This window comes from Nematostella vectensis, chromosome 5 (assembly GCF_932526225.1).
Source record: "Nematostella vectensis chromosome 5, jaNemVect1.1, whole genome shotgun sequence".
In the NCBI taxonomy this organism is placed as follows: Eukaryota; Metazoa; Cnidaria; class Anthozoa; order Actiniaria; family Edwardsiidae; genus Nematostella; species Nematostella vectensis.
Window position 1 is genome coordinate 12543570 of NC_064038.1, and position 27601 is coordinate 12571170.

The window sequence follows — 27601 nt, forward strand, 5'->3', positions numbered from 1 at the left end:
GACATTTTAAAATTCATGTTTATTTATAAACATCAATGTGAGTACAATGTTGTGGGTACACGACCTTGATTTTAAGACTGTCACAAATCAATTTTAGGATTATGAAAAAAAGGTTTTTGACAGTCTAAGTCTGAAGTTATGCAGTGGCTAATATATACAGCTAAGCGCTTAAGTGGTTTTTACCCGTGCTTACATGCAGGCTTGTCGCGTAGTCGCAAAGCCGGTTGATGACAACCTTTTGTCAAACTACTGTATACACAACCCATATGAAGGGTTGGCTAATAGGGTTGGCTTTTTCTGAACTACTTCCAAAAAAAAAAACCTTTGCAACCTTATTGAGTCACAACTTTGACTCTTGATGCTTCATGATGTAGCAGTCAGTCTCTGTTTCAAAGCAGATCTTCTGTCCTTGATTTGTTTTTCCAAGTCTTCAACTTGGGTTCTGAGAGCCTTGTTTTCCTTCTCCTTGATTTCTTTCTCCTTCAATAGCTCTTGTTCTTTGTTCCTGCGCTTTTCCCTAGTTCTTTTGGAGGCCTCATTGTTTTTTCTCCTCTTTTCTGCCTCCCTCTGCAAATCCATCTTGGACACTTTTACAGGTGTTGCACCATCAGTGTCATCACCAGATGAGGGTCGTTTATTTGACCCTTGCACAAGACCTGATGATACAGCCGATGCCATATTCATCAAATCCACCAGTTGCTCTAAAGGGATGGTGACAACAGAGGGCACTTCAGAGGTGTCACAACTGTATGCCACAACTCCCTCCCCTAGAACCTCCCTGCCCCACATCCCATTCTCTGGTGATGACACCGCAGAGTCCAAATCTTGCATTTCGACAGAGGACACTTCCGAAATGCCACAAATGTCTACCGTATCTCCCTCACTCAGAGAGTCATCTAAGAAGTCAGAGTTTTTTGGCTCCATTTCCGCTTCAGATAGTTCCTGCCTTTTGAAGAGGTAAGTGTAGATCTTATCCACATTTTCATCGAGCAGACTGGACAAATCAAGCCGATCCGTTAACTGCTCTGCCATGTTGGTCCAAGGCCAATGAAGGCCTACGCACTTTTAATAAATTCCAGTAATTCTTAATCCAATTCCAGTCCTGGTCGATAAATGGGTGTGACAAATGTTAGCTGATTTGATTCTGCAATAAAATAATATAAGTTTTATTAAAACAAGAGAAACAGAAACTGCAAAATATAGACGTTTTTATTCCAATACCCAGGCGCATACCCAGGATTGGCTGAGGGGGGGGGGGGGGGGGGGTTGGGTAGCAGTCATAGGTAACATATCAAAAAAGCCTAGTATTTGAAGTTTCTTAATAAGAAATTACCCACTTTTTAGCTGCCAAGGGGCACCCCCCTGTGTACGCGCCTGATACCAGAAACCCCCCCCGACACACACCCCCTCCCCCCCGACACACACCCCCGACACACCCCCCCCCCCCCCCTCACCCCCGACACACCCTAGACAAATATTGCTGATCAGCGAAAATAAGAAAGTGTCCATTTTAAGCTTATTCATAGTAGAAATCCTAAGAGATTTCACCCTAAATCCTTATTTGTGTTGCGGAGATGTATCTAGGCATGAATACAGGTAAAATAGAAAAGACTAGTCTAAATGCAAAGTCAACCGTGAACCGATCAACAAAAACTAGACATCGAAGAAGAAGGCAACATGGCCGCCACTCGTGACTCAAGTTAAAAAAAAGAAAAAATTAATATAGATTACAAAGATGTATACGGGGATCACTTACCGCTTTGTTTGAGAGTAATCGCTCAGTAATTTAGCAACGTATCAGGCGCTTTGTCAGCAGCGTTTGGAACCGCTCTCGCTGTTGAAATTGAAAATGGCTGCAACTTTGCAAGGACGATATAACATGGAAATAAGATTTAGGTAATTCCTTGAGCCATAAAAATATGATGGCTAAGACCTTAGTCTCAAATAGTTGTTGGTTCGTGGAAGCCATTTTTGTGAGAGCTAATCGATTTCTCTTCTCAAACATCACAGCTACTCTCTGTGATGTCCTCCCAAGACGCGAAAACCCCAAGCTTTCTTCGGCAGCTAAGTGTAAAGTTAGAAAACAAATGCGCTTCGCGCCTCGCTATATGTCTAAAGGTGTTGCATCACGAGTGGTGCAATACCGCAGTCTAGTCGATAAATTGCCGTACGTGCACTGATTGGTTACGAGTATTAATCGGAGTAATGATAGTGAGCCTCGTTCCGAGGGTCCTTGTTGTTTGGGCAAAATGCAGATCGGAAAGGCTTCCACTTCCGGTATTTAGTCGACCCAACACAGGAAACCCAAAATGAAAGTCACATTCTCAAAATCTCCAATAGACCAATATACTTTGATTAAAATACTATATACTAGGATTCAAGTCTTATAAATCCTTTCAGAAAATTCAGAAAGAGGAGGGGAAGTGTTATCTGCCAATAAATAAATGTTTTGGCAATATTCTAACCTCCACAAAAAGACATTTCTCATAAAAATAATCCACTCTAAATAAGTTTTAAAAAGGTTAAACAAATATCAAACATGACCAGTTTTTTTAAATATTTTAGTCTTTATTAAATGTTTACAATTGATGGTACAATTGGTGCAGAAGGGGGTTACAATGAAACACAATTTTATAATATAATGGAAGATAATTGACAAAAAAAATGCTCCCTCTTTCAGCCCAGAGGTTTCATGGATACAATCAACAAATACAAATAATCACTTTACGCAGAATTTACACTACTTAGTCTTTGAATAACAAGTTTTCTTAGAATCTCAGTCTCCTTTGTAAGCTCAACAATCTGTTGTTTAAGTTCCTCATTATTTTTCTTTAGATATTCCTCTTTTTCAAACAGCTCCTGCTCTCGTTGTCTTCGAGCTGCTCTGGTGTGGCGTGATGCAATGTTGTTTTTTATCCGCCTTTCTGTGGCTTTGTCAATAGATGTTGAGGCCTTTGTGTCCCTTGAGAAGGTATTTATCCTCTTGGCTGGTAGTTCGTCATCAGAAGTGGGACACTTTCTTTTTCTACACTTCTGGTTCTCTTTTTCGGTTTTTGTAATTGCAGGGCATTCAGCACTGATGCTAGGGCCTAGCGATGCTGCACTAGCAAACCCAAGCTGTTCTACCTCAATGGTAGAATGTTCTTGCACAGCAGCAATAACTTGTATGGCTTCTGTAACTGGATCTGCTGCAAGGATTTTGAGTAAATCTTCAACTTCCACTTCTGTGTTTTCAACGTCCACTGCAGGGATGCTAAATGCAGCAGAGTCGGAAATATCACTTACAGGAGACGACAAGCAACTGGAGAGAAGCTCTGTTATCTCCTGATCAATTGGACTAGGAGCTTCATCAATGACTTCAACCTTGACATCAAGATCTGGGCCGTCACCCTCCTGGAACAGGAAGGCGGGAAGCTCATCTGCAATGATATCCTCAAGTTCCTGAACGTTGTCAATAGCTGACTGACAGACGTCATTCATGCTTGATGGACAGATATCAGGGAGGGCCTGACTTGAACCAAGCAAGTCCAGGTCCAGTCCAGGAAACAAGCTGAGGTCCATGTACTCCTCGAAGAAGCCATCCCCCATGATTTTATCAGTCTCCATCTCATCCAATGTGTTGGTCAAGGAAAGAGAAGATGAAGGGGGTTCTTCAGACTTTGTTGAAGCTGTTTCTCGCAAGACAGGGAAGTCTTCGTAGAACGTTTTGTCCGTTAGTTGTTCCAAGTCAATATCTGAAATAAAACAATGAATGACACATCAATATCATGATTACCACTTCAAATGTTGGTCGACTACTTGAATTTTGTTTTCAGTATATTCATGATAATTAGAAATGGGTCAAAAGAAAAAAAAATACAATGATGACAAGACAATGGTAGTTAATTGGATTGCATCAGCTTGTAACCAATTTCAAAGTTCGTAAAAAAAATACTTCTATTTTCATGCTGTCGAATCAATGAAACATAAAGCAGTGGATACAATTTCCTAACAAAAAAAAAAACAGTTTACGTTTTAATTTTATCTTACAAATCAAATTAGTATAGGTCTACTGCACTCGAGAGGGTTCCAAAAACAGTTGACTGGCTTACCTCGGTTAAACTGACCATTTGCAGTATTGAGATTCTCGCTTTCTACACCGAGTAACTCGGGACAGTCGCTTGGTGTAAAACCTTCCTTGAGCTTGTACGCCCCAGAAGCACGGAAGACGCTGTTGAGGTTCTCTGGAGGTTCCGTAATCGCAGATTTCGATGGGTATTTCAGTCGATTCTCTTTGTGAATTTCGTATTTCTCTGTACCAAATTTCTCGAGGTTTCGTTGTGGATCGATGAGGCTGTAAGGCACTGTTAACTCGCAAGCGTTGATATCGCTTTCGAGCTTGACAGCCCTGTGAACACTGTACGCCGAACTCCATAATGGCTTGACTGCTAAGATCTGACTTAGTAACTGACATGATTTTTTTGGGTAATAATCGTCAGTTGAGTTATCGGAAATGTTTAGGCCTTTCTTTGGCTAGGCACGAGATTCGAGTAGCGCCAACGCGTGCGCTAACACCCTGGAAATTCGCTCCAATCTGTTCCACGAAGTTCTGTGAACTTCGTACCATCAACTTTTCCTCTCAATGCGAAAGAATTCTGCTTCTCTAGCAGTATTTGTATAGCTTGGTGGTGCAATCGAGGACTAAACTTAGCAGCATACGTCATGGGTAGCCAATCATCGACTAGAATATATCAAGGTCGACGTCATCGTTAGCCAATCAGAAATTCTGTCTCACGCTTACTTCACGTGCTGACGTCAATGATCGATTGTGTTCGTTTGGAAAAAATAATGCGCAGGTCCTTCGTAAGAACGCATGTAAGTGAAACTTAACAATACGTTTTGCTTCTAGAATGTTATGACACTGGCTCGATTTATGAAAAGCTTAAAGCCAGTGTAATCCATCCTTTGGACAGCATTTTCAACTTATTTCTTTGCAATCAAAGATGTAAGTCGCTACGATAACACTTTCGGTATCAAACATTTTATGTTCCATGGCAACACTCGTAATTAATGGGGAGGGGTGGTGTCTCGAAGTGAAAAATTATCGGCCAGCAAAAAATAAGATAAATCAAGAAGCGACGGCTAATATACGTCTACTTTCAATCTGATTTCTCTGCGGGCCGCGATGTACAGGACCCGAAACGATCCAAGGACCCGAAATGATCCCCAAAAGTACCCCAACTGATCCCGGGACCCGAAACGATACCGAGAAGTCCCCGGAATCAACCCCACGGAATTGCGGTAATGGACAAAGGGAAAGCAGAAGAAAGCACTTCCAATTCTTAAAGCATAATTAAGGGTTGGCAGCGAATCTATTTCTAAATAACATGACTTAAAAAACTTAAATTCCAATACAATACTTCTATTTATTACATTGCCCCGGCGGTAAACCTATAAACAGAGTCCAAAACAAATACACAACTTTTAATTGCTACTGAAAGGAGTACAACATAAACATAGCACAGCCAAAGCACAGCCTTGCTCAGAACAACCAAACCTTTCGAAACTTTTGACCTTCGAAACATTTGCAGTTCCAATACATGACTCTGACACTATGAATCTCGTTTCCGGTAAACATCACCCCTAAAAATCTATATTCATTTGACAACCAAACGTGTTTTTCACCACGAAATCCATGTTCACACGAGCGAATATTTACCGACAGCCGGTTTGGCCAAAAAGATGGAATGACAAAAGCACACTGAGTAATGCACTCGAACAACCCTTTTACTACCGTTGCAAAATATTAAGAGATGTGGCTTTTGTTGAAAGCAATATGTGAGTTTTGAATTTCCTTATGTAGTAGTGCGTACACCACTGCATGACTTCTCTCTATCTCTCTTTATGATAGGTCTTTCATTCACCGAACACAAACAAACATTTTCCTACGAGTCCTACGGGAAAGCAGAGGCATGTCTAATCTTTGGAGACATTCGTTTATGGCTTGTTATGTATGAATTATTTATTTACGCCTGGTTCTTCAAATTACCATCACGGGAATTTTTATTTGACCCCAATTGCTGACTCAACCAAGCTGTCGAAAGCTGTATTTCCCGCGCAGTCGTATATAAAAATCTTAATACTATGGTTTTAGTTAATTCAAATTTCTGGATAGTGACAAAAATGACGCTAAAATGTTTCATATGTTTTTAAAACTGAAAGCCAATCCTTCCACATTTCTTTTGTTTGTCCATTACTGCAATTCCTTGGGGTTCATTTCGGGGACTCTTGGGGATCGTTTCGGGTCCCGGGATCAGTTGGGGTACTTTTGGGGATCATTTCGGGTCCTGGGATCGTTTCGGGTCCTGGGATCATTTCGGGTCCTGTACAGCGAGCACTGCCATTTAACCGAGTGAAAAAATCTCCGAGCGGAAAAAATGAGACAGCTCCCGTAAAACATTGTCGGTCCTTTATCTTGCTTTATCGAGCTTTTTCTATTTTTTTCTCTTTGCGCTCGACATTCTGGCTCGCAATAGATACTGGGCCGTCTTTCACGCGAGACAGGATGTCGAGCGCAAAGAGAGTCCCATGTATGGACTATTTCTAACCATGATTGCAATCACTATGCTGCACTGCTCGAATTCTACACATCGAAAACAGATGTATGCTCATTTGGCAGCTTTTTTTTTTGGGGGGGGGGGGATGGGGGTTGATTGTGTGTTTTTAGGGTTTATATTGACAACGTTAATCCTGAAGAACACTCTCAGCTGAATATGAAAACTGGTGTGCTCTCTTTGCCGCGATTCATTTTTTTCTCTTTCTCGCCAAAGAACCGATTGACGGTTCGTAAGACATTCAAACGACTTAACGAATCCCGGGCCATTTAACCTCAGCCTCCCCTCCCCCTTCGAAACGGAACGGATGTAAGAATAATGGCGTCCACCCATCCCCCTCCCCCACTACCAACAACCAGCCCCCCCCCCCCCCCCCCCTCCGCCCTACAAAATAGAAGGAATTACTAAGGTTTGCGTTTGTTTTCAAGACAAAAGTCATCTACGCCCAAACAAAGACGAAAGTCTTCTACGCCTACCCGTAAATAGCAAAGGATGCGGGCTCACATTTTTAGATGTTCATTTTAGCTCTTTTTCGCAGCTATATTAAACCGTTTTCATTTGATTATAGCGTAAATGTTTGACTGTTGACCTTTGCATGGTGGCAATACCACTTGTCCTTTTCGGAACCGAGCCGTTTTTCTGCCCTTTGCTCTGAAGGTCTCATTTTACAACAAGCTTAATAACCTTTCCTAATTTAACTCACTAGGTATGATTGAAGCTCAAGGATGGTATATACATTCTTGTAATACTTTTTTTAACAATTTTACGCAACAATGAATTGATTGTTCTATCCAACGTGGCGATGACTTGATTCATAGCTTGACGTTTTGTTTTGAACAATACAACTATTAGTGTTTCAAACAAACTGTTCAATTATTAAAATATCCCTATTATTTGGATTGATCTAACGGTTTTTCTTTCATAAATATTTTCACACCCGTAAAGACAAGGCGATTCTATTCCCTTGATAACTCCGAATTGAATTCACTTATATATTATCTGTAAATATACCTTTTTATTTATTTTGTACACTCCTTTTCTTAGAACAGGTACAACACTGGTGTCAAACGTTAATCAATTTTTCAGGGTTTGCAAAACGTTGTGTAACGTTCTATTCATTGTAAGCTTTGCTATGTTAATACAAGCATCATAGTTCATAACACTGCAAAGGCCATCTCATCAAATTAGCCAAGCAAACCCCGAAACCTGCGATGAACCATCTTGATGACCCTTTATCAGATTCTAACCTCGGAATCAGCGTGTTTGACCACGGGAGCACTTACTCTGAACCGTACGAAATTCCCTCTATCGTTTCCTCATGTGCCGAGAGTACCGGCAGTCTCCCTAGCCCCGATACAGTTGAAAGCTCACATCCGTCCGAAGACCTTTCAGACAACGACCCCGACTCGCCAGCCTCATCCTCATCTAAACCCCTTTATATTGACTGCGCGGTTTGCGGCGACAAATCTTCGGGGAAACATTATGGTGTGTACACATGCGAGGGCTGCAAAAGCTTCTTCAAGAGAAGTATAAGACGGAGTTTGAGCTACTCGTGTCGGGGCGTCCGTAATTGCCCAGTGGATATCCAGAACAGGAATCAGTGTCAGTACTGTCGGCTGAAGAAATGCCTCAAAGTTGGGATGAGAAAGGAAGGTATGTAAAACAGGGAAGGTTTCTGTAAATGCAGTTTATTTTGATAATATTTTATTCTGATAATATTGTCTTGAAAGAAACCTAAATTTTTTAGACTAGAAAATATCTAGAGAAACAAAATTATTGATTAAGACAATCGTAACTTTGTCATTACATCGATGATTAATTATTTTTTAAGTGTATATTTTTTAGAATATCATAAAAGACGCTGTTTCTATGTGCCAATTTCATTCCGAAAAACTTGTTAAAAGGCTTTGAAAACAGCTCAAGTGCACCATCGATCAACCTTTTTAGCTGCAAAGAAACTTTAATCAGAGACAGAGAAACTACCTATAAATTGCGATATTCAAAGAAGAGCATTTTTTTTCGGATCAGAACTTTTAAAATCAGTCACATACCATTACATTCCCTTATAACTTAATACAATACACTGTCTGCCATATATATGTGTGTGTGTGTGTGTGTTTTGATCTTTATACATTATATTGAAGAAAATACACATTCTTTGCAACAAATTATACTTTTCGTTTTGAAAAGAAACTTTTTTGCATGGCTAGGAGTTTGAATTTTTCGACCAGCAAATGACGATAAATAATTGAATACAATTTTATTTATAGCTTTATTTAAAAAAAAGCCTAAGACTCTCAACCTTTCGTTAAAAAATAAAATTCCAACCAGTTGGGCTTGCCACGAAGATAAAGGTGTCCGATAAAAGGTGTTCTATAAATCTCCGAGAAGCGCATTCCTACCAGGATGTTAAAGTTACTTTCAATGCCACGCTTCTCCCACTAATCACCTTTTTCCGCGGCCCAATGCTTTAACGATCTGAACAAGTTGCTTTTTTTTCAAAGGCAGATCATAGTCGAGCTATACGCATTAGCATACAGTTCGGGAAATGTTAGCGTGAGCATAAAACGAGCAGCCCAATACTTTAAGCAAGATTAGAAGAACCGAGATTTAGTCTTTATGGGGAGAATACGAGAACATCACATCCGGGCTCTGTATAAAATCACAGGCAAACTTCTTCATCCTTTATTTTATCATTACAAGTCGAATGATAATCCTATCTTATAATAGCATTCTTATTTCGTCTATGAAATCAAGATAATTTGCTTTAAAAAGGTGCTAAATTTCCTTATGGAGAATCATATTTGGAAATATTGCTTATGAGTTTTCTTTTGGTAGTCATCTACCATCCTTGTTCACCGTCCAGGGCCGAGTTCCTAGAAAGCAGGTTAACGCTAACCCAGTGAGTTAAATAAGGTTGTTATCCAATCAAATGTCTCGATAACCATATTTAACCGTGGATAAACGCTAACCTGCTTCCCAGGAACCGAGCCCAGGAAGCTTTACATATCACAAAAAAATTCTTCGGCAAGTTGGATTTTTTCTATAGGATGACGCATTCCAAAAGTTGAGATTTCAACTTTTGCTCCATTTTTAGGGGAGGTCGGTCGGGGATTTTCTTAACCGCGACTTGGCAGATATCAAATGCCGGATAACATCTTGATATCTCTTTTAGCGGTACAGAAAGGGCGAATCCCATCCACCCATCCAGACGTAGGACCTTTATCTGTATCCATGGTTGAGATGAATGGTCACCAGTCCTTCTATTCCAGCTACATTACCCTTCTCTTGAGGGCAGATACCATTGCACGCTACCAACAATCACTCACACTGCCGTGTAATATCAATGGTGAGTCACTTACCCTGCCGTGTAATATCAATGGTGAGTCACTTACCCTGCCATGTAATATCAGTTGTGAGTCACTTACCGTGCCGTGTAATATCAATGGTGAGTCACTCACACTGCTGTGTAATATCAATGGTGAGTCACATACCCTGTCGTGAAATATCATCAGTGAGTCACTAACCCTGCCGTGTAATATCGATGGTGAGTCACTTACTCTGCCGTGTAATATCATCTGTGAGTCACTTACCCTGCCGTGTAATATCATCTGTGAGTCACTTACCCTGCCGTGTAATATCAGTTGTGAGTCACTTACCGTGCCGTGTAATATGAATGGTGAGTCACTCACACTGCCGTGTAATATCAATGGTGAGTCACTCACACTGCCGTGTAAAATGAATGGGTGAGTCACATACACTGCCGTGTAATATCAATGGTGAGTCACTCACACTGCCGTGTATTATCAATGGAGAGTCACTTACACTGCCGTGTAATATCATCTGTGAGTCACTTACCCTGCCGTGTAATATCAGTTGTGAGTCACTTACCGTGCCGTGTAATATCAATGGTGAGTCACTCACACTGCCGTGTAATATCAATGGTGAGTCACATACCCTGTCGTGAAATATCATCAGTGAGTCACTAACCCTGCCGTGTAATATCAATGGTGAGTCACTTACCCTGCCGTGTAATATCATCTGTGAGTCACTTACACTGCTGTGTAATATCATCTGTGAGTCACTTACCCTGCCATGTAATATCAGTTGTGAGTCACTTACCGTGCCGTGTAATATCAATGGTGAGTCACTCACACTGCTGTGTAATATCAATGGTGAGTCACATACCCTGTCGTGAAATATCATCAGTGAGTCACTAACCCTGCCGTGTAATATCGATGGTGAGTCACTTACTCTGCCGTGTAATATCATCTGTGAGTCACTTACCCTGCCGAGTAATATCAATGGTGAGTCACTTACCCTGCCGTGTAATATCAGTTGTGAGTCACTTACCGTGCCGTTTAATATGAATGGTGAGTCACTCACACTGCCGTGTAATATCAATGGTGAGTCACTCACACTGCCGTGTAATATGAATGGGTGAGTCACATACACTGCCGTGTAATATCAATGGTGAGTCACTCACACTGCCGTGTATTATCAATGGTGAGTCACTTACACTGCCGTGTAATATCAGTTGTGAGTCACTTACCCTGCCGTGTAATATCAATGGTGAGTCACTTACACTGCCGTGTAATATCAATGGTGAGTCACTTACACTGCCGTGTAATATCAATGGTGAGTCACTTACCCTGCCGAGTAATATCAATGGTGAGTCACTTGCCCTGCCGTGTAATTTTAATTGTGAGTCACTTACACTGCGGTGTAATATCAATGGTGAGTCACCCTGCCGTGTAATATCATCAGTTAGTCACTTACTGTTATATAAACAATGATGATTATGATTAATGCTGTCCTATTTTGCTTCTTGTTGCTGCTGGAAATTATTATAAACGCCATCAATTTCTAGCATCATAAGCTATATTTGAAGTGTGACATGACAGATGATATTAAATATGACTTAATGAGAGTGTTTGGCGGTATTTATGGTTTTTATAATGATGACCACGACGACTTTCTTTGCAGGTTTAGAAAACACCCCCGAGCTTGCAGCAAGGCTTCTCGTGTCCGCGGTGGAATGGGCCAAGAACATTCCGTTCTACTCAGATCTCCCTCTGCCAGACCAGGCCGTGTTACTGCGCTCGTGTTGGAGTGAGCTTTTTACCCTGAACGCTGCCCAGCACTGCTCGCCATTTCACATTTCCCCGACGCTGACCAGCAACTCATCTGGGTTTGCAGGTAACGGAGGCGGTTATCTGAACACGCGTGTTATGTCCGCATTTGACTGCCAGAACAATAATATGAAGCTCTTCGAGGAGCAGGTTGAGAAGCTAAAGAACATGCACATAGACTCGGCCGAGTTTGCTTGTCTAAAGGCCATTGTCCTTTTTAATCCAGGTGAGTTCAATTAATCAATAGAACAGTCATTCAATCGATCGATCGATAGTCAATTAATGGTTTCTTCTCCATTTTTCTTCTTTGCAAAAAAAAAATGCTTATGAAAAATTTGTGAGCGCCTTCATTCATCTGTCGTATCAAATGATAAAGATAGTTGATAGTGGACGAGAGTTGCGTTGCGGTGACCCAATTATCATGAGATAGTTGGAACTCTCTATAACTATCATGGCCGTTTAGCCGCTACTTTAGTAGCAAATCAATCATCTTTAATAACGAAGCATTTTGTTGCTCATCTTACACAGATAGCCAGGGCCTGTCTGAACCAGCACAGGTAGAAAACCTACAGGACCGCACCCAGAGTGCCCTTGAGGATTACATTCGAACCCAGTACCCCAATCAGACCACGCGGTTCGGCAAGCTCCTTCTCAGGCTCCCGGCTCTAAGACTCCTTCGCCCGGTGTCAGTTGAGAGCCTGTTTTTTGCTCGACTCAGCATGGGGAATACTGTGGATAGCTTGCTTAACGACATGCTGTTGTCGGGTCTAGGGGGAGGGGTGGTACCCTGGTTACCAGGGCCCAGTCCCCCTCTGAATTGTACAACGTCAAATATGAATGTCATTACACAAATGTAATATAGCATTTAAGGGATATTTCTTGATAGAATATATGTATGAGTACAAATAGTATATTTTCGTTTGTAGTAATAAATGGGACAACCCTTAACTACCCATGTTCAAGAGTATATAGAACAGGGGCGGATCCACGGTTTTTCAGGAGGAGGAATAAAGCATGGGGTTGGGGGGATGTAGCCCCTCAAAACAAGGTGGTTTTTCTTCACAGCACTTTACTCTCGCAAGGGTGGGGGGAGGGGTATGGGGGAAATGCAACCTCGATAACTTCTTTCCTAGATCCGCTCCTGTAAAATATCATTATACAAATGCAATATGAATTGAAGGATGAAACAATATGACAGAGAAAAATAAACGAGTAAGTATATCAAGATTTTTGCTTCTTACCTAATAATCGTGAAAACATTAGGCCCTCAATGGTAGACCTAGGGTGGCGCCATTGCCGGAGCAAAACGAAATAATAATAAATAAATTAAGCCCATTAGTTTATTAGTTTACACTATATATATATATAGTCAACGAGGTGCATAGGGTATGTATGTATGTATGTATCAGTGCCTCACCTTTTACCACAACAGTTTATAGTGTTTGATGAATCGCGTTTTAGTTTCTTCACCAAGAAAAGGCCATTTTATCTGAGAAAACGTCACAGTGCAGGTGCAAATCTAGTGGAATGCTGAATCGCGTTTTAGTTTCTTTACCAAGAAAAGGCCATTTTATCTGAGAAAACGTCACAGTGCAGGTGCAAATCTAGTGGAATGCTGAATCGCGTTTTAGTTTCTTCACCAAGAAAAGGCCATTTTATCTGAGAAAACGTCACAGTGCAGGTGCAAATCTGCACCTGCACTGTGACAAGCCGCCTCCCCTTATTTTCAGATATTTGCTTTGAAAATAACAAGAAATATGAGAAAATCTACGGAAGAACAATGAATCCAGCCCACCTTTTTTGAAAACCTTTCTTCGTTCCCCCTTTTTGAAACTCGTGGGTCCGCAAATATACAAGAATGTTGGAGCGGAAGAGAAAATTGTGACTCAGAACCGGTGCCCCAGCTTCAACAACATCTAGGATTTCAGTAGAACTCAGAGCTTCCTCTTTGAAAGCCCAAATTTTTGGATTCCCCCTTTGGGGAATGATGGAAGGAAGATTTACACCGTGAAACAGGACCCCATTGAGGGATTTTTAAAACAACTTGTGGTAGAAAACCATATCAAGAAAATTGAGCCAAAAATGGTCGTTTTTGCCAAACGCGGTCACTTCCATATAAGGAAACAAATATATTTCTTATTTGGAACATCTGCATGATTCTTGTAATTTTTAAGGTGAGCTTTTAAGGTGAGTGTACACCAGGGGCTTCGTAAACGTTATGACTTGTAACCAGAAGAGAAAAACAGTTACTGTGACCATCTTTAGTTAGTTGAGAAGGTCCCTGAAAAAAAAAAAACTAAGTTTCCTCGGTACCAGACCCCCAAAACGACAACGTTTTTTTCATATGCCATGATTCAATTAAGGGGGGAGGGGTTGATGAAGGATGTCTGCAGTTTTGATTAAATTTGACTAATGCTGCGAATGCAAGGAGCATAAGGAAGTCAAGATCTAACTGTATTGTCATTTTTTTTTTATTTCTTTGTTTCACGAATGACGTGTGATTTCACTTTGCTAGTTTCACTTTTGTCCACTATTTTTATAACTAATATACATAATATGCACATATTATTTGCTCATACGCTATTTTATAAAAAAGGATTGCTACTTGGAGGGGAAAAAGGAAATATTATAAGAAATATGGCCCTCTTTATTCTGTGCCTCTGGTCCCAGAGATTCGTACTTCAGATTCAGTTATCAAATCCAAGCAGATCGACAGCGTGTCTGTCAGCCGCCATTTTGTCATCCACTCAGAAAGTTTCAATTTTTTCCATCGTCTGATTTGAGTGAGTTATAGCGACATTTGCAATTGAAATTGGTAAGTAACTATTAAAACTGATTTTATGGATATTTCGATATTACTTCGAAAATTTATTATTTCGAAAATTGCTTTCTATTTTTGGATGAAAAGGATAACGAAAAAGCTGACAAAGGTTCTTCGATGCTCCGTCCCCCCTCTAAGCAGTGTTGAACAACTTGAACATTAGTAAACATTAGCTAGCCGGCTCTCATTCGGGCTTATTCGGAAATGTCTTGTTTTTGAATATTGTGAATTTTGTGGATTGCAAAGACTTCTTAGCACCTTCGCCCCAGTACACCTTGGTTGTCACGCGCCACAGTATTCCCAATATTCGAAAACAAAGCATTTCCGAATAACCCCGACTGAGAGCCTGTAGCTGCGTTCGAACTCTGGCATCAGAAGGAGAGGGAACATCTCCGGGTTTATAAAATTTTAACATTATGGTAAAAAATGTAACATTTCTAATAAAGACATTATCGCGTATCTCTAAAAAAAAGTCCATCGCTTTGAATATCATTGATATCTATGACATTGGGCTGCCTTTGCCATTTGCAAGAGCGGCAGCCAACGTTGTAGGTGACTGGTTCCCTGTGGTGAGCATTTTTTTCAAGACTTCTCCCATGGAAGCGCCGCGCAAGACATCTGCGAAAAACAGCTGCTCGATGACCGTGGACTCAACCTTTCGCAACGATGACAACATGAGGAGAAGTTTGCCGAATCGCGTGGGCTGACTGGGGTACTGGGAACGAATGTACTGCTCCAAAGAACTCTGGGAAGTGTCTTGTAGAACCTCGACTTGGCGTGGCTGGTTGATGAGAGAGCCATCTGAAAGATTTAAAAAGATTAAGGATCTTTTAATTTGAGGCTAATAATCAAGATAGAAAAACATAGGGAGAGAAGAATATTCAAAAAACTATGATGCCACTTTTCTGAATAATTTTTAATGATTATTATCAAGAAATGTTGGGAAAGGTTTGGTCTAAAAAGTCTTGATGCATGCATTTACTTTGAAAGTGCATTATCCTTTATCATACAATATATACAAGGGGAGGGAAAGTGAAAAATAACTCACACAGACAAAAATATCAGTTTTATCGAAAAAATGTACGCAATCACTGTGTTTTTCAAGAAGGAATTATTTTTTTAACTATACGCTGGTACTCTAACTCTTTTATCTTCTTCTAACTCTAACTCTTTTATCTTCTTCTAACTCTTTTATCTTCATCATCTGAACATTTTAAATTGGCATCAGCATTTTACAACATACATTTTAAATTTGCATCAAAGAGACTAAAATAGGATTCCCAGTATATCTCTCCCGCCCCTCCCCCGCCCCCTCCTCTGCCTAGATACACACATCAATACCAACCTGCTCTGAATAGCACAATGCACTTAAGGTGAAAATGCTCCGTCATGTCCATCCCAAGATTCCTTATCCGTTCCGCCTGTTCTTGAAATAACCGCGCATACTCCATCCTCTTCACGATCACCTCCATCGATAACTGCTTCGTCTGCGCATTGATTGTCGCGTACATCTGCTGGACATAGAGCTGCAGAGGACTGCGAGAGGCTTCAAGAAGAAACAGGTCGGTCCAGGCCATCTTTAGGAGCGTTATCTGGTCTGAGTCCATCAGGTTGTTGAACGTGGTCAATTTGCGAGCCCAGTCGACGACTGCGAAGAGGACGTTGGCTGCGAGTTCGTAGGCGACGTCTGTGCGGTTTTGGTTGAGTGGTACCATCCCCATGGGGAAAGTGAGCGGCGCGTTGAAGGGGGACTGGAACAGGGTCAGCGGAAACATGGTCTGGGCGTACATAGTGTTGACGTCACCGTAGAACGGGAATTGGAGCGCGGGAAATGGAGGAAGCTTGGTGGTTTGGACCGCTGTAAATGGGATAAAATGTATGTTAAATTTCATGGTTCGCATCATATTTCAAATCACAAACAATACTCCATAGTATCACTATGATCGTTATTGTCATCAATGTTAACCTCATTATTGACATAATCATTTTCACCATCTTTTCATTATAACAGTCCTTTACGTCACCTCCTTCTTCATCATCATCTCTTTATCAAAATCAACATCAACCTCTTCACCACCATGTCATCAACAATATAACCAGTTTATCATCATAATTCCATCGTTTATTATCATCGCCACCACCACCATCATCATCATCATTAACAACGTTCATTATCATTCACTACCATCATCATCATCATCATCATCAACAACAACAACATTAACATTATCATAAAATGTCCAGTACTGATTTTGCCCGGGCCATTAATATTAACAAATAGATCTCAATTTTTGCGTGCGTCTGTCCTCTAATAGATGCACAGATGACGTCAAAGCGTGACATGAGCAAAAACGTACGCAACGAGATGCAGTCGAGTGGCGTGACTGAGGCAGTCGAGTTGCGTGACTGAGGCAGTCGAGTTGCGTGACTGCTGTTCATGACACGCTGTGACGTCTTCTGTGCTTCCATAAGAGGAAAGACGCACCGTGTAACATATCGCGCAGCAAAACTTTCCGCGCATCACTTCACTCGGCAACATTTCACATGCAACACAGAACGACGAATATCTGGAAAGTTATTCCGTGTAACATTTGTTCGGCAACGTGTCACAATGGATACCATACAATGTATCGCTAAAAGTTTTTGTTGCATGTTATCTCGTGTAACACCACTTTAATGACACATGGACCCTTGGCCAGTCAAAGCGCCCGATTTACATGTGTCGGTGTATAAAACCACACTCACCGTTCACTTTAATCGTGTTTTTCTAAGCAACAGACAAAATAAGATAATTGAAATATCGACTTTATAACTTTATAGTATAGATCGATTATATAAAATCTAAAAAAAAAAAACAAGCTCGAAAATATTCTCTATAATAAAAGGAGATGTGTGGATAAATTGTGTATTAATTGTTCCCACAAAACATGTCATGGGTCATCACAAGTAACTTTCAAAACAAGGATATGATGATGTTATATGGGGCAAAGGGTATCACGCCTTATTGCTCCCTTTGATCCCTAACAATACAACGAAGCTGACATCCACATTCCTGGTTTGGTTTTCTGATATTTTCTCAGAATTAGAAGGCACGAGCCATGATTATTTTAAAGCAAATTGTAACTTATTACAAGTTTTTAACAGAAAAAAAGACTAAAATTAATCTATATAAAAAGTTATCTGTGAGTATGAAATGCGTCCTACAACTTATAACTACAACTTTTTTTGTAAATCAAAGCTTCAAGCATATGCTTTGGGAACTGCTTGAGCTGTTGTTTTGCGAAGAGTGCTACGTTTATGGCTTGCACCTACTTTATTTGTTGATGTTAACCCCACCAGCGATAGACAAAACAGAACACAAGGGCAAAAAAGGTGCTCACACAAAAACCTCAGAACACCAAACAATACCTTCTTTTTTCATTCCAGTGCTTAGACACTTCTGGAATCGGCAGGAGGGGCAACGACTTCTGCTATTTCTATCAATGGCGCACGTATTTTGACCCCGGCAAGTGTAGTTTGTGTTGTTTCGTACTGTTCTCTTAAAGAAGCTTTTACATCCTTCACACGTGCTGACCCCATAGTGTTTCCCTGTTGATTTATCTCCGCAAACTGCGCACGCGACTCTCTCATCCGTCTTGTGCTTTGGCATAGTAACCTCTTGTGTAGGGGGGACATCCGTGCAAGTCGACATTGTAGAACTGCACTGTCTCGCAACTTGGAGCCTTTGTTTAGAAGTTCTCTTGCCGTAGCTGTTTTCAAGTTCAAAGGAGTATAACTTATTCATAAATGGTCGCCCGGTGGTGCGTAAATGTCAATCTTTTATTCACTAAAGGTCGTGTGCGTGCTAGCCGGTTGAGAAAGTCCACGGCACAAGTCAGTATCTCACCTGTTGGAACAATACTAAACCTGCACTAGCTTAAGACTTGTGGCCACCCGTGCAAGCAAGCACTGCGAACTTAGGGTAAACGAGGTTCATAAAGGTGACACTATGGACCCCCGTTAAGTAAACTATTAAAGGACAGAAAAAAGGGTTCCTACCTAAAAATTCTTAGAGAAATCCGAAAACGATCTCTAGATTGATGGTTATGTTTCTTAAGGTACATTTATCTTTTCTGTGTTTTGTCTTGAGTTTTCAGGTCATACATATTTAATATGATCTGGTTTGAAGACCATGCTGTACAACTCGTAGCTTTTCTTTATTATTTTTGTTTCGGTATGTACTTTTTCAAATGTGAAGGTAATAAGGGGACGACCTTTTTCATCGAAAATAATCATTTCTCTTATTTTTTTTTTCTTATCTTTTTTTCTTTTTTTTTGCCTTCTTTTCTTACGAACACAAGTAGCTTAATTATGACTTTCCATAAACTGTTTTCTTATTTCGTAACCTTTTAAAAAACCTTTTTAAAACACTTTCTATTTTTTAGACATAAAAAGATCACAGATTTTGTTCTTTTTCTTTTGAAACTATGGCTGTACTTTGACTTCTGTGTTTTACGAAAACAGAAAGATCCTTAAATTCTCTTAGATCTTGCTATATCTATGCCTGTGAGCCGAGTAGAAGATTATTTGTAAACTTTTCGGTCTTCAGAAGCCATAGCATTATTTAAATCTTCGTCAAAACATCCACTTTTAGGGTACATAATTTACTTGATTTTTTTTTTTGCTTTATAAAGCACAACCCGTATTTGACACAACGGGTGCCCTAGAATAAAGAAAATAAAAAAATCGACCCGTTTTTATTATCCTTTCATTTAAACCTACATTTTGTGGCATTTTCCCAAAAAGCAATTTTATTGATTTCTTTTATTAGAACGCCGCTATTTTGGTGAAAGTGTTTTTTGTGCAAGCAGTTTGAATCTAATGAATTATGAATCGGGCTCGTGGCTATGGTTATTGATGCGAGGAAAACTTTGCCACTTTGTCGGCGCAGTTCTAATTATCGTCTTCTTCCAGTTCACTGAAGCAGTGACAGATATAAATAAGGATTAGCAGAAATACTATTAAACGCTACGAGGAACTCTTAGAATTTGAAAGATACCGATATAAATGTCAAATACCGCGCGATCAATATAGGATCTAAAAAGACTAAAATAAGAAAACAATTCCTAAAAGAAAACAAAGCCCGCAAAACAAATCATACTAATATATGGTTATTTGGTTGGATATTGATATAATAATAATAAAAATATTATATTGATTTTCTTTTTATAGAGACTGTAAAAAAAAATAAATAAAATAAGAGCCCAGAATAGACTAATAACTTAAGGACAGGTTCGATTCGACACTGTTTATTTTTATTTGAGCAAAGATCCGTGGCACATTTCTATTGTACTAGCAGATCAAAATCTCCGAACTTGTTCTAGCCAAAACAATATGTTTCAATTGTCAATTGTCTTTTTTATGGTAGAAAAGTTAACCAGGATCTCCGACCCCATAATGTCTGATTGCTCCATCGCACCCTAGACAAGCGGTGACGCGACCTTTAGATCGATCTTATGTTTTTTTATTAAACGAAGGTCTAACGGTCAAACAGGTCATCGCAAGGTCAACAAAAGATCAGGACTACCATATATGCTACGCCACATGCACGTCACGTGACTCCAAAATGAACATCTCTCGAGGAGTACCATATATGTTATAGAGCTTTTTTGAAAAAGAAAAGAAAAACGGTGCAACATCGAATGACAAATGGCAGTTGGTTTTTAAGTTTTGGACAGGGCAGTCTTTTATGTCTTTCCCTCGAGAGCAGGTGGTAATCCGAGTCATGCATCAATGTCCTCTCTGGTCTTCAGATAAGGTGGTATCTTGTTTCTTCTCTTATACATTAGAGATGGCAGTCACAGTCATGGATCTCCCATAGTCGGCTCTACTCTATTCGACATCTGTGCCCTGAGCTCTGTCCTGACAAAATGCGTCGTATTTTTCGCCGGATGCCTCAAGATGACATAAAGTTTTGGCACGAAAATACACAGCAATAATCCATACGAGCTAACAAGCAAAGTGGCACACGAAACAACCGTGACATAGACACCATCCAAAGTGGACAGTACAGGAAAGTATGTTATCCACGATAGCAAGTAGATATACATGGAGAAGCCAATGTACTTTGCTTCATTGAAGTTCTCGGGGAGATTGCGCGCTTTGAAAGCGTACCACGTACAGACAAGCGACCAGGCAATGAGGTAAGAGACCATATGAATGCGAATAATGTAGCCGACTTGGGTCATGCTTAAGACGCATGAAACAATGATAGCCTTTCCTGAAATGATGTCCATTTTAAAGGAAGGAGGATCAAGTAGAATCCACACAAGGCTGAGGATACATGAAGGAGCATTGACGATCAGAACTAGGTAGAGCTGTTTGCGCATGTTCAAAATAAATTGCTGGTTAAGCCACTGGAACATAGCGGATGCCTCGAAGGCTCGCAAGATGCGCATCGTTTTCAGAAAAAGAACAGAGACGCACACGGTCAAAGCCGTGTAACGAATCGGCTCAATAACAGAACAAATGGAATCAGATGGTCTAACGAGGATCAAAATAGATAACGCGAAACAACTAGAGTTTGCGACTAGGATTGTAAATGAAAGCTCCTTATTGGCCGCCTTGACAACAGGAGTCCGTCTATAACGTATGAAGATAACCAGAGTAGACACACTAAATATGACCCCCACAACAGCGGCAATCACAAAAAAGATTGTCGTCGCATCTCGCAATTTCAGGGCAACAACTGGCAAGTCAACACAAGATGTTCTTTCTCTGTTCGATTTCTGGGTCACTGGGCAAGTAGAACAGTTCGTGGCGCCCCGGATGGACGTCACGGTACCTTCAGGACATTGTAGACATTCCCAACAACACGCTACCGACTCCGATTGCATCGTGCCAAGCGGGCAGGGCTCCTTACAAACCGACTTGGGCGGTGCTGACCCTAAATTCCAGTCAATGCTCCCATTTATTATCTGTAATCTGGAATCCCGAGTTTTGTTCCACGTTCCAACCTTTACTTTTGAGTAAGAAATCCCCGAAGATTTTTGGAAACTGATGACGTCATAGCATGAGCTCAAGGGGTCTCCGTTGTCATCGAATTGGACCACTCCCGTGAGGCCCTGGAAACTAACGTTTCGTAAATACAGTAACACGTGATCTGGACTTACAGGGGTGGTGCCGGGACATCTTCCATTTGGCAACAGTCCGCGAGGCTCTGTGCAGCGGTAGATTGCATTTAATGCATGCGCGATAGCATAAATGGCATCTACGTGATATGGAATGAAATCGTCGTACATTTTATTAAAAACATTTTGATTAATGTTCAAATCACATGGGCACGAGCTAGCCATGGTTATATTCGCCAGGGCGGAACAATTAAACTCCTCTTTCCATAGCTTTTCCCAGAAAATGTTCCCATCTTCAAGGCTTTTTCCCGGAGTTAAGGTTTTAAGATGTTTTTCGTATTTTTCGTCTCTGAATTGACGAGGCTGGATCCCAAGGTAGACTCCAAGATAGATAAAATCAGAGCCGAGAAAATCAGGTGTCTTTGTTGCGAGGGAATCACTTAGAATCCAAACTCGATATTGTACACCCTGCCTTGCCGCCTCGTGCATCAGAACCCTGGCAACACTGTCCTCAATCCACAAAATCACAACCTTCACCTCCTTTGAATGCTTCAGTTTCTGCACAATGCCTGGAATTTGCAAACTGTAGTCCTGTGGAGGAATATACTCGGTGAAGCCAATGCAAAATGTTTGCCTCTGTAATGCTTCTCTCTCCAAGGCTCTGATGCCGTAAATACCGTACGAATGTTCCATGGCGACTGCAGCTACATAGTTCCATTCAAATTTATCGATGAGATCTGCCATTGCTTTGGCTTGAAGGTTATCAGGGGGGACGGTTCTTAAGAACTTGTCATAAAACGGCCAACTCAACTCTTCGCTTGTAGCCGAAGGGCTGATACCTGCCATTCCGACAACTTGAAGAAGACCAGCAACTTGTAGGGAATTCCTTGACCCATATGGTCCAACAATTGCTACAGCAGAGTTGGTAGAGTTTGATTTATTCCGACTCATAGGAATGCCAATTTGCGAATTCAAAGCCGAGTGACTATTGACTGCGAAGTCGTAGGTCTCTTTCATCGCGAGCTCTCGGCTATTGCAATAGTCACGAATGTCGTACCCGAGCGTGATGTTTGGGAGGATTTCCGAGTTGTTATTGATTTGCTGTATTGTTTGGATAGTCGCCTCGACTCGATTAAGCCCTGGTGGGTAAAAATCCCTACATTTTTTCTCGTCTGAGTTTTTGTGAGCTGAGAGAAGGCTTCCAATTATGACGTCACCTTTCTTGTAGACCCGCTCGTAAGCCAAAGACGATGTCGTGAAAAGGGTGAAGAAAAGGAAAACTTCCATGGTTTTTTACCTGGGAAGGGAACAAAATATACGTGTTAACTGTAAATCCGGCTCAAGGATAGTGAAAAGGTTCGTAAGATTTTTTTTACGCTATTTTCGATTAAGTGGGATTTAATTACAGATTGCTTTATTATTTCCCGAAAGAATTTGATTAAAAGTTCTAAAGCATTACTTATAATCATAAGAGAAATATAATTCTTGCTCACAACAAACATGCACAGAGGCGAATTACTTAATCCTGTTAGAACACCGTCGACGAATGTTGAATTTTGTAACACAAATCGACTTCAACATTACCAATCTGATATATTTGGTTCATAGAAAGGAATATGTTAGCATATTTATGTTACAGGGGGGGGGGGGGGGGGGTGAATAGGTTCGCGGACCGGCGGATTCGGCCCCGAAATGCTCACGGATTACGGATTTTGATGATTATTTCAGCGGATTGGCGGATTTTGGAAATACGGCGGATCACGGATCTGTCGGCAATTTAGGCGCGAATCTTGGATTTTGACTGCTTTGACAGTCGAGTTTCGGGTTTTAAATGAATTTCAATCGATGCTATTGTTTATCTGTCAAACCATGCGGATCTAAAAATATTTGCGGATCCACGGATTTGCCCCGAAAATGTAGCGGATCGGCGGATTTACATACCCCTTTGGTCGGTGATTGGTGATTGTGATTGGTCGGCGCTGAATAGAGTATTGACGGATTGCCACATAACTCTTATGTTTACATGGCTTAGCAGCGAAGAACTCTGCTATGAGTTTCGCTTCAAGGGAGAGGCGTAATGAAGTAATTGGTGTTATCAAGTAGCACGGAACGTACCTACCCCCACAGGGGAATCTGTGTAAGTTGCATCGATGATCGGATTTCTGATTTCAGAAAACAATAATCAAAAATCTTTCTGATTTCAGAAAACAGGAATCAGAAATCGGATTTCTGATTTTTGTTTTTAGAAGACAGGAAACAGGAATCGGACTGCCAGAAAGTTAGATTTCCGTTTTCAAGAAACAGAAAAGAGAATTTACTTCTGAAAATCTGTTTTCTGAAATCGAAAATCGGATTGGCAGCAAAGCATCCTGATTCAACGGAATTCATCGTAGAGGGTTCGTTTTTAAAATATTGTCTTAGTCGATAACTTGAGATTAATATCGTTTCTGCGGTTTTCAAGAGTCCTTCTATTTGCCAAGTTATAAACTGTTATGTAATGAAGATCGGGTATCAAAACGTCATACGACTTTGAAAACCATTTCCTTTCGAACAATACAACCAATCAAAATTCGCAGACACGATTTTGGTGTATGTTATGTGCTGATTGATACTCTGCTGTCGAGCTAGTTTCAAGTGGTAACCCTGTGGTCCAATAGCTTGATATGTTGTCGAGTCAGCCGGGAAACCTTGTGAAGAAAAAGGTGAACTAAGCTGTCCGCTTGGTGGGAGGTACCGGTTTATCTCCTTTTCGACAACTATGTTGTACAACGTGAGAGAAGAACATGAAATAACTAGAAATGAAATTTGCCGCAGGTTGTTTTTCTTTCACAACGTGTATTTTTAAACTTATTTTGGTTTAACTGGACCACAAGGGCAAAGAGCGTCCGTGCCAGCAATATACTTCATGTAGTGTGATGTTAGGAACTCGATTGACAGATCGTCTCAAATTTGAAAATGGTTATGACATCCACCATCACAAAGTACTAACCCAGTCGAATGATTATGTCGAATGACAGAATTGGAAACCCGGGATTCCGCATAGATTTGAAAATAGGTGTAACTTTAGTTACCTTTGTCAGTTTATGGGTTAAATATGACAAGTTTCCTTTTGATTATAAGATTATAGGACCTATAATTATTTTTGGCATCGGGAGTTCACACGCAATGAATTTATAAAAAATCCAAGATGGCCGCCTTTTAGTCACGTGACCTTACTTTCCATGGTTACAAAATACATAGTTCTCTATTTCTCTGTTTCACAAGACAAACTTACTTGACAAATTTCATGAATTTATGCCTAAACCCCTTGAAGATAGGCCATTTTATGTGATTTCGCCATATATTCTAGAGAGCCATGCCTTAGATCACCCGAGCAATTCACCTCCCATCGTAACAACAAGACACTCGGTGATTTTCGCGCGTTTGGGTCTCGGCAAGATGGATGTCCTCGACTTGAGGAGAACTGTACAGGCCCGCAAATGATATTGCTTTATTTTTTTTTTATGTATTTACATTTTCTAAATTAAAATGTATAATTTACGTCCATATAAAATTATTTTACACGACATTCAGTCGAAAGGTAAAATGCGAGGTGGTGTTATCCAGATTTATTTACACACCTCGGAAAACGCACGAGTAAACATATCAAAAACCAAGAGTTGTTGCAACAACTCTTGTTTTGTGTCCAAAAGGTCTTTTCACAGTGAAAAAAAAATAAAGAATTAAAATAACGATATTGAGTTCAGGGTAGCATGCGTATTTATGAAATGAAAAGAATATTCCAATAAAAGCCAAATGCAGATGAGAATGGGTGCTGTCATAGGTAACCATGTTTTCAATATTTGCTACATTCGGTCATGTATCAAATGTCTTTTACTTACCTTTATAAACTCCTTTCCATGCATCCAATAGTTATTATGATTTTGAAAACCTTGGCTTTATAATGTCTGCTATACTTGGCTAAACAAGTTAGCTAGGCCTACGAACGTAAAACGACCCGAATCACCTCCAATCTATAGCCGTAAGTAAATAGTCGTTTAGGTTTCTGTTTAAATTTGAAGGGAGAATTTGTATGTGCAAATTAGAGAAAATCTCATTGTACCATCACAGCTGTCCCGAAAAGACATACAACGCTACAACGCACGTCACGGGGTATCAAAGCTATACCAATAATATAGTTTTGATGGGCAGTTCAATGAATCGGCTTTTTAATTTTGCAATTCCACCCTGGTTCCAGATGCTCCAAGTTTTACTACTCACGAGCCATTAAACAGAAAGAAGGAATGAAGGAGACTCTGGAACCAGAGTTCTATTGGTTTTGTGGACAACTGTTAAGGGGTTGTATCAAATCATAAAGATTTGCTCCTATAACATTAGATATTTTGGCAAAACGGCAAAAAGGGAAGCCTCTGGAACTACAGCCCTGTAAATAAAATAAACAAACTAGACCAGAGAGTTTTATACAGTTTTCATTATTTTTTTTTTCCTTAACGCATTAGGAAATATTTTCACAGCAAGTGCTTTCTTGTGGAAATTACGAAAAGTTGTGGTATTTACAATAGCGAAAACATCGGCATTTTGAAAAAAAACTGCTAATTGATATCTTTCACTTTTTAATTACACTTTCGTACCATCTGGTAACTGTTTTATTGTAATAATGGTATTATTACAATTTTGGTCGACTGAGCATGGTTCCGCATCGACTATATAGTAAGCCGTACTCATGTATTGTACTGATAAACATTGCTTGTTTCTAAGGGGCCGATAACATGAAAAATTTCAGCCCGGGCTGAGTTTTCAGCCCGTTTAGGGAGGCTGAAAGTCCAGCCCGCTATCCCCCACAAATACTTGTAAAATTGCTCTTTCGGTTACATGAACGAGTTTTCAGCCCGGGATCAATTTCAGCCCGGGGGGAGTTTTACAGCCCGGGCTGGCAAACCGGGCTAGCATTTGCAGCCTGAGGGCTAGGGGGTTAAAATCGCCATGAAATCGCGTAAATATCTCTGAATAGAACTCAGCCCGGGCTGGATTTAAGGCATATAATCGGTAAGCAGCTGCCCGGGCTGAAATCCATCATGTAATCGGCCCCTAAGTTGGCATTTGTGTAAAAATAAAAGTTCTCTTGCTCGATACTTTTTTTTTTTCACGTCCAGTCTGGTTTATTATGTTCCCTTTCTGGGATGTCTCTGTACCAAGGACTCTTGTTTGATTTTTTTTCTATGAGATTATATCTTTAAGGCTTTTTTACCGACCCGTCAGATGAAGAAAATAGTTGCAAAATAGGAAAGGAAAAAGACAGTGGGCTTTTTGCGGCGCTAAGTTCCGAAATCAAAGAATGCAAATAAAGTACCAAATTACACTTGTTAACATTTAGAAAAATAAGATAATAACGGCGACTAAGTATGCCTCATGTTACATTACACATGACGTGGGCGCGACTTTGCTAAGAGATAGCAATCCCGTTCTCAGAGCGTTAACGTGGGCTCTCTTGGAACGATATAGCCCGAGTATCAGGCCTTTTATCGTTCCCTATAAAGTATATACCGAGAAGCGTTCCATCTTCGGATCGACTTTTGAAAAATAAAATCGCCTGATACTCGGGCTAGGAACGATATTGATATTCAGGTTGAAACAACTGTCTGGAAAGACGGAGCTTGGTATGATATGAGATTCACTTATTTACAGAAAGAAATAATGATGTCGCTAATGATTTGTAAATATAACAGCAGAGATTTCTTGAGACCCTTGGCGGAACTTTTTTTCTACTTATTCATTTACATTTTAAAAAATGTCGGTCGACCTCTCATTTTTCATCTGAAAATACAACGGTCTATTTGCAAGAAAACTTTAAAATAACTATTGAAGTCTGATACTTTATCAACGATATTTGATTGAATATAGCTCAGTTACTTGCTTGAAATAGCCGATGGAAATGGATGCTTTGTA

The 27601-nt window shown here is 40.4% G+C and overlaps 5 protein-coding genes across 6 annotated transcripts; 1 reads left to right on the plus strand and 4 right to left on the minus strand.

Annotated features, from left to right (window-relative positions):
* Window positions 1-4: 4 nt before the first annotated feature.
* Window positions 5-2116, minus strand: LOC5514143 (thyrotroph embryonic factor). Its single transcript, XM_001634326.3, has 2 exons — window positions 1757-2116; window positions 5-1144 (listed from the first exon to the last, which is right to left on the minus strand). Exon 2 carries the CDS (start codon window positions 1030-1032, stop codon window positions 364-366), a length of 669 nt encoding a protein of 222 aa, XP_001634376.1. The 5' UTR covers window positions 1033-1144; window positions 1757-2116; the 3' UTR covers window positions 5-363.
* Window positions 2117-2547: 431 nt separating this feature from the next.
* LOC5514177 (DNA damage-inducible transcript 3 protein) lies at window positions 2548-4627 on the minus strand. The gene is made up of 2 exons (XM_032383717.2): window positions 4092-4627; window positions 2548-3734 (listed from the first exon to the last, which is right to left on the minus strand). The coding sequence occupies exon 2, from the start codon at window positions 3604-3606 to the stop codon at window positions 2725-2727; it is 882 nt and encodes a 293-aa protein (XP_032239608.1). The 5' UTR covers window positions 3607-3734; window positions 4092-4627; the 3' UTR covers window positions 2548-2724.
* A 108-nt stretch (window positions 4628-4735) lies between these two features.
* Window positions 4736-12673, plus strand: LOC5514144 (nuclear receptor subfamily 2 group F member 1-B). 2 transcript variants are annotated; one of them, XM_048727457.1, is made up of 5 exons: window positions 4736-4854; window positions 7739-8246; window positions 9769-9942; window positions 11580-11951; window positions 12254-12673. In XM_048727457.1, exons 2-5 carry the CDS (start codon window positions 7805-7807, stop codon window positions 12580-12582), a joined length of 1317 nt encoding a protein of 438 aa, XP_048583414.1. In that variant the 5' UTR covers window positions 4736-4854; window positions 7739-7804; the 3' UTR covers window positions 12583-12673. The 2 variants fall into 2 exon arrangements, with proteins under 2 accessions (XP_048583414.1, XP_048583413.1); XM_048727456.1 differs by lacking the exon at window positions 4736-4854 and having other exon boundaries at window positions 6277-8246.
* Window positions 12674-14178: 1505 nt separating this feature from the next.
* On the minus strand, window positions 14179-18316 carry LOC5514178 (COUP transcription factor 2). Its single transcript, XM_001634328.3, has 3 exons — window positions 17955-18316; window positions 15892-16404; window positions 14179-15347 (listed from the first exon to the last, which is right to left on the minus strand). Exons 1-3 carry the CDS (start codon window positions 18235-18237, stop codon window positions 15046-15048), a joined length of 1098 nt encoding a protein of 365 aa, XP_001634378.2. The 5' UTR covers window positions 18238-18316; the 3' UTR covers window positions 14179-15045.
* Window positions 18317-19818: 1502 nt separating this feature from the next.
* LOC5514145 (extracellular calcium-sensing receptor) lies at window positions 19819-25963 on the minus strand. The gene is made up of 2 exons (XM_001634329.3): window positions 25537-25963; window positions 19819-22952 (listed from the first exon to the last, which is right to left on the minus strand). The coding sequence occupies exon 2, from the start codon at window positions 22940-22942 to the stop codon at window positions 20390-20392; it is 2553 nt and encodes an 850-aa protein (XP_001634379.2). The 5' UTR covers window positions 22943-22952; window positions 25537-25963; the 3' UTR covers window positions 19819-20389.
* Window positions 25964-27601: the final 1638 nt, after the last annotated feature.